The sequence below is a fragment of the Lepisma saccharinum genome, chromosome 29, assembly GCF_977018435.1.
Source record: "Lepisma saccharinum chromosome 29, izLepSacc3.1, whole genome shotgun sequence".
In the NCBI taxonomy this organism is placed as follows: Eukaryota; Metazoa; Arthropoda; class Insecta; order Zygentoma; family Lepismatidae; genus Lepisma; species Lepisma saccharinum.
In genome coordinates this window covers 39,537,215-39,550,229 of record NC_139257.1, presented here as the reverse complement: position 1 = coordinate 39,550,229, position 13,015 = coordinate 39,537,215, and the positions used below count along the sequence as shown (strand labels likewise).

General features: G+C 35.8%; 1 protein-coding gene across 19 annotated transcripts in view; it reads left to right on the top strand.

Annotated features, from left to right (window-relative positions):
* The window catches only part of trol (terribly reduced optic lobes), a 1,072,318-nt gene that overhangs the window by 871,622 nt on the left and 187,681 nt on the right, over positions 1-13,015 (top strand). For all 19 annotated transcript variants that reach the window (XM_083114888.1, XM_083114893.1, XM_083114886.1 and 16 more), the window contains 3 exons: positions 4,139-4,283; positions 7,783-7,937; positions 11,530-11,669. In XM_083114888.1, coding sequence (XP_082971014.1) covers positions 4,139-4,283; positions 7,783-7,937; positions 11,530-11,669 — 440 coding nt within the window. The remainder of the gene's footprint in view (positions 1-4,138; positions 4,284-7,782; positions 7,938-11,529; positions 11,670-13,015) is intronic.

Below are 13,015 nucleotides of genomic sequence, written 5' to 3'. Positions count from 1 at the left end.
AGAAGAAAAGGAAGAAGTCGGAAGGGAGGGTGAGGGCGGTGGAGAGCGAAGTTGACAGGGGACAAGGGATTTTTCCTTTCTCTTCCTTCATTGAGAGAAAGAGAGAAGGCACCCCCATCCCCCAGAGGAGGGAGGAGAGAGGAAAGAGGGGGATGTAGGGATCTCTCTCGCTCTCTCTCTAGGTGGAGGGACAGTGGGCGAGGGGGGGCTGCTCCCTTCCCTGTCTCCCTTTAAACTCCGCTTTCCTCTCTCTGTGTTCTCTCTCTTTTCCCCCCTCTCTTTTCTCTTTCCCTCTCTCTCTCTCACTCTCTCCCTCTCTCTTTTGCATCGCTGCTCTCTTTCCTAGCACCCAGCCTTGGCCCTGACAGAGAGAGAGAGAGAAGGAGGAGGGAAGAGCAGGTTGGGTGGGTCCCTTTTCTTTCTTTCTGTAGGGGAAGAAATGGGAGAGAGAGAGAGAGAGAGAGCATCACCCATTCCCTTCCCCCTCTCTCTCTCTGAGCACTTCTTCAACCACCCCTTCCCACACCCGACTGAGAATTCTGAATAAGTCTAGGCGTACTGGAAACTATCTCACTTTCATACTGGTTCTGATTCAGGTTTTATCAATGGAACATTGTAGTAATTTAAAATTGTCCCAAAATGTTTTAAGTATTTGCATTACTTAACATACTTGTTACAACTAAGCTATGTAGAGCTAAGCTGATCCAACCAGATGCATCACCAGAATTTTTTGTAGGCGGAGGGAGTCCGCCTGTTGATAAGATGAATAGCTGAAACAATAACAATAAATTATTATTATTGTATTGTAAATAATAAAAATAAACCCATTATATTAAAAATTTATTATTGTTATAATTAGTAGTAGTAGTAGTAATAGTAACAGTTGGGCTGAAAAGTTCGTAGGCTGACTCATAGATGGCGTTACTAGAATTAAATCCATGTGATTTTTACTTAGTACCAACCTTCAAAAGATACGTGTATAAATTTCACAGCTGCCGGATAATTAGTTCGTGAGATATAGCATTGTGAGTGAAGCAGCTTTTGTTATTGTGAAAAAATGGATAAAAAAGAATTTCGTGTGTTAATAAAGCATTGCTTTTTGGCGAAAAAAAAATACTGTTGAAGCCATGGCTTGGCTTGATAAACATTATTCGGACTCTGCACCAGGAAAATCAACCGTTGAGAAGTGGTTTGCTAAATTTAAACGAGGCGAAATGAGCATCGAAGACGATGCACGCAGTGGACGCCCCAAAGAGGCTGTTACCGACGAAAACATAAAAAAAGTCCACAAAATAATTTTAAATGATCGTAAAGTGAAGTTGATCGAGATAGCTGAGACTTTAAAAATATCAAAGGAACGTGTTGGACATATTGTGGATGAATATTTGAACATGCGAAAGCTGTGTGCAAAATGGGTGCCGCGCGTGCTCACAATCGATCAAAAGCAACAACGTTTTGATGATTCGGAGCAATGTTTAGCGATATTCAACAGTAATAAACACGAATTTTTCCGTCGATATATTACAATGGATGAAACATGGCTCCATAACTACACTCCAGAGTCCAATCGACAGTCAGCCGAGTGGACTGCACGTGATGAACCGAATCCAAAGCGTGGAAAGACGGAACAGTCGGCTGGCAAGGTTATGGCATCAGTATTCTGGGATGCGCATGGTATTATATTCATCGATTACCTCAAAAAGGGCCAGACCATCAACAGCGATTATTACATAGCGTTGTTGGAGCGTTTAAAGGATGAAATCACGAAAAAAACGGCCCCATTTGAAGAAGAAAAAAGTGCTGTTTCATCAAGACAATGCACCGTGTCACAAATCAATGAAAACGATGGCAAAATTATATGAATTAGACTACAAATTGCTTCCCCATCCACCATATTCTCCAGATCTGGCCCCCAGTGACTTTTTCCTGTTTGCAGACCTTAAAAGAATGCTCGCTGGAAAGAAATTTAGCACTGATGAAGAGGTAATCGCCGAAACTGAGGCCTATTTTGAGGCTAAAGAGAAATCGAACTATAAAAATGGCATCGAAAAATTGTATGACCGCTATAATCGTTGTATCGCCCTCGAAGGCAACTATATTGAATAATAAAATCGAATTTTGTCAAAAAAATATTTTTTACTATGTTAGCCTACGAACTTTTCAGCCCAACTGTTAATATATTATTGGGAAAACTTTCATACTCTTGCACCAGATGAGTGTAAATTCAACACAAGTGCTTTTCATTATTTTATTTACATTTGATACAGTTAGTGCATTATTATATTTTGTTATTAACCTTTACACACCTTGATCACGGATAAATCTGAAAGTTAATGGGAAATTGTGGTAATGTATGGTGTGTTACCTCTCACAAAAGTAAAATAATAATAAAAAAAAGTATCCCGTGCATATAGCACCGTGCTCTGCCCATCTTCCCCCCACCCCCAGGGTTGCCCCCAGGTACCCATTGATTTGAGGCTAGCTTTAGATCACCTACCCTGGGAATTGAACTCGGGTCTCCTGTATGGCAGCCAGACACACTACCGACTAGACCACTGGGGGTTAAAAATACTCATTTCTGAAATTTTTAAAACTGCAGAACTATTTATTATTTGGATTAAACATAACCAGATTCCTGTAACCTGTATTTCAGTCATATTTTCTAGTTTTTCTTGTATGTACGCATTGATTGCATTGTAGAATTATTTTCCTGTAGTTTACGGTTATTACAAGCACAAGAAGACAGTTTTTCGTTGTGACATTTCGGGAGAACACACGCTCCCTTCATCAGACATTTATTTTCATTTTGACTAAAGATACAGTTACAACAATGGTTAGCAATTTTTGAAACGAAAAGAATCCGTTATATAATATAGCAACTTAACTGTGAAAAGAAGCAGTCTGAATTTTTCTCTCGTTCTTTCTTTCTTTCCTCTTTCTCTCTCTCTCTCTCTCTCTCTCTTCCTTTTTTAAAGAATGAAAGAGGGAAAGAAAAACAAAGAAAGAAGGAAAAAAGAAAGAACTTTTATTTTTGTTTGAGATAAAAAAAAAATTTCACATTATTTTTTTATTTAAAATTATGAATCCCAAATATCATCAGGTAATTCAAATTCATCATTGTTTTCACAAGGTCTCTTGATGTTTTCTGTTATATTAAATTTTAAAGATGGTGGCTTACGCCATTTGTGGAAAAGAAAACTCCATACAGGATCTATGTTACTATTTTCATTATTTAATTTATTCCATTGTTCTTCTGCAATGAACGAAGCTTCCCAGACATTCAACTCTATGTTTCCCGTCAATCTTTTTAAAATCCTTCTCTTTTTAATCAAATGCTTCTCTTTGATGATGTGAGCTGACAAACCTGTTCTTGGGTTTAGATTTAAAATGTCCAAATCGTGTTCGTGCCATCTTATTGCCATTTTCCTTGCTGTTTGTCCTACATAATCCTTTGAACATGAACAACTTATATTATATATTCCTGTGGTTTCCACATCTGGTAGAGAGTTTTTCATTTTGAATTCATTACATGTACATTCCAAACTTCTTGGTGATCTAAAAACAATTTTGAAATTAAATCTTCTAAAAATTTTGGCAATTTTATGTGAGAATCCCTTGTGGAATGGAATGCATACAAATTTTATTTCACCATATTTTCTACTTTGGTTATTCTGTTAAAACACTAACTCAACTTTATTTCAGTTATTAACTGTAATAAATAGCTTTTTCATCTTTTGTAACTTGGATTGAAGGATGCCAATATCCTCCCTCCTTCCCAATACCCAAGTATACCACTGCCAACACTATTAATTCTTACCATGTATCAAATATTGTTGAACCTCAATGTGAGGATTAAGTGCATTGGGCTGGAAAATTTGAATTCTGCGAGTGTAATATTGCTTTTCCATATAGTAGTTGTTTCAAAGTGAATTGCCTCAAATGTTTGATCTAATTGCACTTAGTCATTTGTTGATACATGTGACTTACCAATATTTCCAAAACTGCTCCCTGAAACTGCAAAAAGATAATTTATTGGACTGGAATCATTATCAAATATTAGTACACATTGTAATAAATGATATAAGTGTGTTTCTTTGAGTGTCTGGGAATCAGCATTTTATGTTTGTGTCTTTGACAGGACTCAGTATGTAGATGGACCTATTGATACTACAATCAGCAACATAAGAATGGATTCTGCTACAGTTTCAAATACAGGACAAGGTCAGGCAACATATGTTGAAGAATGTAGATGTCCAGCAGGATACACAGGGTTGTCATGCGAGGTTTGTTATATTTTTCCTTCCAAGTATTATCATTAGTTCTAAGGTTCAGCAAATTCTTGAACCATAATGGTTTGGATCCCACTTTAAACTGTAGGTCCAGTCTCGATTAGCCCTACTGTGCATAAAGTGAACAACACTAAATTAATCAGATTCTTGAACTTGTATGATCATTTTTCAAGTGTCGGCACTGTTCAACAGAATACAGGAGGGTTGCTTTTGTAATAGTTTAACAACACCAGACTTATAATAATAATAATAATAATAATAATTCCTTTATTTAGTGGGTGAGGTTCACCCGTAGGCTGCTCTACCACCTAATCCTTGTCATGAGCTACATAAGAAAATATAAGTATATATAATATAATATGATAATATATGAGTACAGATGGAATAATTGATTACACTAAAGAGAAATAAAAATTTTAAATTTTTTTTAAAAAATTCACTTTGCCTACAATTACGAATATTCTCATTTCAGTAATACCGTGCATCCATTTCGATCTTCAGCCGAGAGATCGGGAGAAGCGTGGCGGGTGGTGCTGACGGACATGCCGACATTTGCGGCCTGTAATGCCTGCTTATTTTTATGGACATATGCAGACATTTATATAAATATTGCAAAACGAGCACTAACCTGTGTTATAAGAGTTGCTCAAACTGATATCCACCAAGTGCCAAGTGTGTAGACTTTCGGGGAGAATACATTGAATAGCCTGAAACTTTCGTGCCTGTAGCTAAAGTCCTTCTGGGTCGAGCCGAGAACTTATCAGTCCCCCTCGTAACGTGAACCTTGCGGCTGGCATTCCAATCCTCTTACTGACACAACACACATACACACTGCAATAACACAAACAAGGAATGGCAAGTAACCAATAATAACACTCTTGAGCACAGTACGAAATTAACACGCTCTTGGTTTACATCTGCTCGCCACTATATTCACAGCTCTGTCGCGAAGGAACAAAAAACTCGAGCTCGGAGATTTCGGATTGCAAGGAAGCTCACGAACAACATTGACTTTTAACGGTTTCGTCTGCAGCGTAATCTTGATACAGTGTTGCACATTCGAAACATCCAAACGATCCCCATCGACACAAAACTCTTTCAAGGATATAAACTTAAGCAGGACGTTACTGGTCAAAACTATGATTAAAATGTTTTATTATCTGTGGCTCTTAACATCGTTTCTAAAGCGTATTTTTTTGTGTATGTAAGGGCAGAACTTGGATGAATTACAGATGATAAATTATAACACAGGTTAGTGCTAGTTTTGCAATATTTATATAAATATCTGCATATGTCCATAAAAATAAGCAGGCATTACAGGCCACAAATGTCGGCATCTTCGCCAGCGCCGCACGCCACGCTTCTCCCGATCTCTCGGCTGAAGATCGAAATGGACGCGCTGTATTAGTCATAATATAATTTAAATGTGAAAGAACAAGAAAATATTTATAAAAAAAAATACAAATGTGAAGAGAAAAAATATAAATGTGAATGTTAACATAAGGTTGCATTTAAGTAAATAATAATAATTTAAAGATATTAATAAAATTCCAATTGTTACGATTATAGAATATGAGTGTTTTGTCATTTGTTGAGTGCCAGTTTACTGCTAGTATGTGCTACTGTTCTGCTGCTGTTCCTGTAGAAACATTTCTTTCAATTTAATTTTGAAACTCTTATCCACACTAGTGTAAGCAATCACTTCAAAAGTATGTACTAAGTGATCTAGGACTATTTTACAACGTATGAAATTTATTAGAACTTCAAATTATATTGTGACTTTTAAAAGACAGTTCCAAAACTCAACCTACTTTTAATATTATATGAACGAAAATTTCTTGAATTGTTTCATTGTATACCACTATCTCAACTGGATAATTGGGTTTATCTAGTGGCAGACTTAACAGTGTAGCTTCATAACATCTAGTTATGAATGATGAGAGGAAGTGTTTGATGTAACTCTTAGTATATTTATTTCTGTTTCTGTTCTTATGCATCACTTTTCTGCCTCTTTGTTATTTGTGATGAATGGTGAATTGATGAAACAGACACAAACACAATGAAACTAACACACTATGCTAACCATGCAAGCATTGGGGCTTGACATATAACGGCAAGTAAACTTGCAGTTAAGGAGCTAATCTCTAGTTAGTTATATATGCATGCACTTGTTATGTGCTCAAAAGTTAAGGAGCTAATCTCTAGTTAGTTATATATGCATGCACTTGTAATTTGCTCACAAGTTAAGGAGCTAATCTCTAGTTAGTTATATATGCATGCACTTGTAATTTGCTCACAAGTTAAGGAGCTAATCTCTAGTTAGTTATATATGCATGCACTTGTAATGTGCTCAAAAGTTAAGGAGCTAATCTCTAGTTAGTTATATATGCATGCACTTGTAATTTGCTCACAAGTTAAGGAGCTAATCTCTAGTTAGTTATATATGCATGCACTTGTAATTTGCTCACAAGTTAAGGAGCTAATCTCTAGTTATATATGCATGCACTTGTAATTTGCTCACAAGTTAAGGAGCTAATCTCTAGTTAGTTATATATGCATGCACTTGTAATTTGCTCACACATTGCAAAGCTATCCAATGGACTTCCTAAGCATGTCGTCACCAGAGCCAGTGTCCCACATGTATGTTTCCAAACAAAAGTTTCACAGGTCAAAGCCCCTAAGCTTCGACATTGCAAAATTATTATGAAGGTGTGACTTTTATTACAGTGACAGCAGTTAGGAAACAGGAAAATGATGCGTTTCATACTTCAATGGAGAGACTAGATTCTGGGGAATTCCTGGTTATTTTACTAATTTTTTCATGGATAAAGGGTTAGTGAAGAAATAACTTAAGAAAATCAAGTAGTTTTTCAAGAAACATGTCAACAATTTACTACAGGGACATCAATATAGTCTTTACACCAATAGAAATCAGTATTTTTTTCTTCCTAACTGCTGTCACAGTAACAAACGATAACATTCTACAATCAGTTTTCACCATGCAAGATATTTTCATATATATTTTTTTAAAGTATGGTCTAAACTGCCAGTGTTCTGAGGGCTTCAATTTTCCATGCATTTCCTAAAAAAATATCAGATTTTCTTATGTTATTTCTTAATTAACCCCTCATCTGCAAGTAATTAGTAAAATATGTATATATTCAACAGAATCTAATCTTTACACTGATGTGCAATACACCTCACCTCGCATGGTAACTGTGTCACTGTCACAAAAGTTATCCCTTTCCAGTACATTTTCAATGCAAAAGGGTAGGAGCAAGCAGGTTGAAAGTTTTGTTTGGAAATATACATCCAGGACATCGGCTGCTAGAGATGTCACTGTTTAGCCAGTCCAGTAATACGCCATGGAAGTCAGTTTGTATTTGCCACACTATTCACATATTACAATTAATTTATCCCGAGTATATCTACTCAGATGTTTTTATTACTTTTCTGCTTCTGTAAATTTTCACTCGAACGTTGAACTTTACAGAGATGTGCACCAGGATACACAAGAAGGCAATCAGGACCATGGCTAGGACTGTGCACTCGAGGTGAAGAACCTTGTTCAGCAGGTTACTATGGAGATCCAAGCAGAAATATTCCATGCCAAGTCTGCCCATGCCCTCTTACAAATCCATCTAACCAGTGAGTATATGTGAACCAGAAGTATAAATCATATTTATACAAAGGCTGTCGCAGAGAATTAGAGACTAATTCCTGTATAGGAAAACAGCGACCTCCATTGGATAGAAAATGTACTAGGGTGAAAATTTGGTTCATTAGACCAAAATGAGCGCAATAGGTCAAAAAGTCGTTCCTGCGTAGCAGTTAAAAGACAAGCATGTACATGGACCCCTCCAAGAATCATTAAAATGAAACAAAAAAAATTACAAACCACAAAATTTTTATTCAGAATCAGCCATATCGAGTAGACGTACATCTTTTTTTCAAAATAGGCACCATTGACAGCTAAGCAAGCATCCATACATTCCTGCCACTTTGTGAATGTCTTTCAAAATTTGTCGTCAGGTAGCGAACTGAAGAAAACTTGCGCTGCGGTGATCACTTTATTCATCATGAAATGACGACCATACAGCCTTTAAAAATGGAAATAGCCAAAAGTCGCAGGGTGCAAGGTGCGGGCTGTATGCTGTATGCAGGAAAATTTATATTTTTCTCTTTGTCGCGTAATCCTTAAAAGCCTATCATCACGAATAATTGCTACAACAGTATTCACTAGCATCTCGTTAATCACGAACGGTCTTTGTCCAGGATGCGGAAGCAAAGCACCTGATTCTCACCCATCTTCGAACAACTTCTGCCATCGGTACACTGTGGCTCTACTCAGTCTGTCTTGATCAGCATATGCCTGTTGAAATATTGCAAATGTTTCCACAGCACTTTTCCCTAAGTGCCAAAAAAATTTTATGTCGCTGTTCATGTTGAATACTCATCGCGAAAAGCAATGTTATACACAAAAACCTGGAGAGGTAAACGAACCATGTTCCACGTAAATCAACACATCTGCTCACTAACGTGGTTTTGCAACATGTGACAACTTGCTACGGAAACAGAATGAGTCATCCTACACGATGCGACTAGTGCCGAAGCCATAGGCAGTGTTGCCAAGCCAGGAAAAAAATCTGTCTCCTTCTCTGCGACAGCCTTTGTAATTCATAGCACGGAATGGTTACTCCAAGCTTGAGCATCTTGCTTACTTTTGTACAAGCCAGCCACCACTCCATTCAGTGAGAGCTTTCTTTAAGGACCTCCCTGATGGTGCAGTGGTTGCGTCGTTGCCTTGTAATCAATGGGTCCCGGGTTCGATACCCGGTGGAGGCACATAGTGGTTCGGATCCCACTTTAAACTGTAGGTCCAGTCCCGATTAGCCTTACTGTGCATAAAGTGGACTTAAACACCAAATCAATCAATAAAGTGAGAGCTTTCCCACTTTGAACAATTCACAGAAAATTGTCCAGCACTGATTGCACGCCCATTTTTAAAAATTTTCATTTCCTTCGTGTTGTAACCCCTGTGCAAGAGTATTTCAACACAAGTGTTATTTTTCTAAAACTTGACTTCGTTTGAAAATGGCTGCCATTTTTCTTTAATGACTTGCTGTGCTTTTGCTCTTTGCAGAGTTGTGATAATTCTGGTAGCTAAGACAAATTATAGAAAGCTGGTTAAAAAAAATGTTTTCAGCCCATTTCAAGCTACATTTTATGTTCTATACCTTTTTTCACTTTCTCTAATGCAAATGGCTAAAAGTTAGGGCCAAAAGTGATACACAATTTTGAAGTTCAGAATTTTTTTTAGTAGGGAAACAGCTATGATTTCTGTAAACATATACTTCCAAAGTTTTAGCAAGAAATATTTAAGCTCTGTTTCAGGTTTCTTCTTTGAGTTATAGCTAGCTCTTTGAAAATGCTAGTTTTTAATTTTTGGGAGACCTAATAAAAATTTGGTATTTACAGCATAAAGAGTACTCTACAAGAGCTACCTGCTAAAAAAATTGAGATTGATATTCCATGGATAAGAAAGTTACAACAGGGGGACGTTGGACAAAAGCAGGAACATTTATGTTACCGAGTGGCATAGTAAACCCATTAGTATCTATTAGGGATGGGCCAATATGAAATTTTGGCCGATACCGATGAAGTACCGATATAAAATTTACCGATCCGATATAAAATTAGAAATGGTCCTTGAAGAATGGTCACTGACCTTAATAAATTTGTATTTCAAGGTGACTAGTGAAAAAGAAATTGCATATTTAGACATTTACCGTTTAGAGAGTAGGGCATGGAGATTATTCATAAAAATTACAACAAAATGACAGGATTTTGCACTAAATTATCAAATATTTATCGATATATTGGATCGGTAAAATAATCGGTAATTTTACCGATAAACTGATACATCGATATGCCTATATCGGCCGATACTGATAGAGAACCGATTAATTGGTCCCATCTCTATTATCTAGTATGAATGAAAAAAGTATGTAAGACTGAGGGGATCCCTTGCATTGAGAGTTTTTTTGTCACCATACATATAGTTACATGTTTTTTTTTTATGTATAGAGAAGCTTTTTCTAGTAAATGCTCCTGTGAATTCATTTTTCTGTTTGATACTGTATATGAACCTACTATGGAAATGTTTGTCGAGTGTGTTATTGAAACTATAAAAATTTCAGTAACTTTTCTTCCAATGAAAATTACATTGTGGATGTACTATATAATTGTAACTTAAAATATTTTTTGTAGCTGAATTTTGGCAATTTTTTTAATGATTGTTTAATGTTTATTTACAGTTTAATGATAATGACACTATTTACAGCTTAACATGATTAGTATTTTGTATATTTTTCTATACAAAAAGATTGCTATTTTTGCCTACAAAAGTTATTGAATTTTAAATGAAGAGATATGTAAGTGTTTTAGATCTTACATTTTCTTTCATATGAGCTTCACCCCATCAGTACATATATTTTGTTTCCTTTCTTTTCCTTTCTTAGAGCCTAATAAATACCATTCAATAAATATGAGATTAATGTATTGTACTTTCACCAAAAGTGATTCTTGAGATCTACAAAATCCTTCAGTAAATTATTTCTTTGAAGTGATTGATAATCGTTTTTTTTCTTAAATCACCTGATTTAAATCAACCTCTTCTACAGTGGTTGCTAATTTCAACGAGAGAGAATTCATAAAATTACTATTGATTACACTTGGAAACTTTAGAACAATATGTATGTTATAATTACTTGTGTCAAAGTATATTCTAATTTGAACCTTCTAGTTCAAGAAAAAGACAATGGTGTTTAATACCAGCTTCCTCAAATCTCAGCATAATGTTTACACTATTAGAAGCCTACAATAGTAGCCAATGAATGATTTGTTTAATGTAAATTTGAAAATAGCTACATTAGTCTCACGTTTCCCCCCAGTAATTGAAAGTATAGTACTAGATCAACATTTTTGATAGTAATGTAATAGTTTTAAAATCTATTTAATTACATAATTTGGTGAGTAATGTATTCTTTCATTATTTTGTTGTAGTTTACAATTATTACAGGCATAAGAAAACAGTTTTTTGTTGCAACATTTCAGGAGAACACACACTCCCTTTATCAGACATTTATTTCTATTTTGATATTTATTTGATATTATAATTCTACAATGCAAGCAATGCGTACATACAAGAAAAACTATTATTTATTCTTTCTTTCAATAGATTTGGAAGAACATGCTATTTGGATTCAGATGGCCAAGTTACCTGCAACTGCCCTCCTGGTTATGTAGGACGTCGATGCGAGCAGTGTGACAGTGGCTACACTGGGAATCCACTGATAGCAGGAGATTCGTGCGTGAGAGGTATCTCAAGTTTATATGTTCAATTGTGGAAATTCAAAAATGGTAGTCTTTTTTTCAACAGTTTTTTTTTAAAAGTATATACCATAGGGAGGAGGCAGATTAATCTAAACTCTTTCTGTATGTATAATAATAATAACAGGCATTGGTAAAAATTATTGATAAGTTTACTGACCCGATAAGAGCAAGAGCCTGTAATTTAATGTAAAGTTGTTCCATTTTTGTTATTACTTTTGAGCTGCACTGCTGAATGGTTAGCGCTCTTTTGGTGTTAGTGGTCCTAGGTTTGATCCCTGGTGTGATCTACAAAATGTCGGGGTTGATCCATCATCAGGAGGACATTTTGGGAACTACTTGAAATCAATCCAGTCTCAAAAGCCAGAAAACAGCAGCACAGACCCAGTGTAACCCTGTGAAAAGCCATCTCGAGACCAAAGATCTGTTACACCGTGTACTTTTTAGTTATCTCTTTTGTAGATATAAACACATATTATTTATATATTGTGATTAAATATGCAAAATGGACTATTCATATTCTTCAAGAAACATTTGCAATTTTATATCTCATTGGGTGAATATCGGTTATTAATATTGGTTAATTTTATGTTTGTAGTTTATTGGTATCAGAAGAAATCTCATACTGATTCCTCCCTGATATAAAATAATGAATCTTTCATATTATTCTATAAATACTGAACTTACTGAGAAATATTATGTTCTACATTAATAATATACATCCAAACTGCTTTTTTGGCATTAAAACAATTTTTTTCTAATGTTTCATAATTTTGTCGGGCCAATATTTAAATTTTAACCAATTCTGATGGATACATTTGAAACTCGAGAGGGTTGAATCTAGGATTAAGCCAATGCTGATACCAATGTATTGATATTACTGATGATTGGTATTGGTATCAGAAAGTTTCACTTTATCCGCAAAACTGTTTTTGATTCCTCATTTTAATAATTTCAGTGGCCAGTGCCACCATCCTCGTTGGAACTTGCTGTACTGTTGCTTGGCATGCGTCTTTTGTTTATAGTTCTCTGGCTGCCGCTAGGTGCGCTGTTGTCATAGGCACCGACTCCATGGGGCTTGGGGGGCTCCAGCCCCCCCCCCCCCCAATGTTAATGATGTGGGTGCAGAACCCCTCAAATAATTTTGCTTAAGAGGATCTAATGTATTATTTTGCTTCTCTTGTAAAGTTTACTCTGAATTGTGAAACATGAACTTAACTTTAAATATGCATTTGAAATGTTCTAGATCATCAAATTTTAGTGAATTCTGAACAATTTGAGTTCGTAAACACGACTTTCAGGCAGTATTGATATGTACGATATTTAGTTATCCT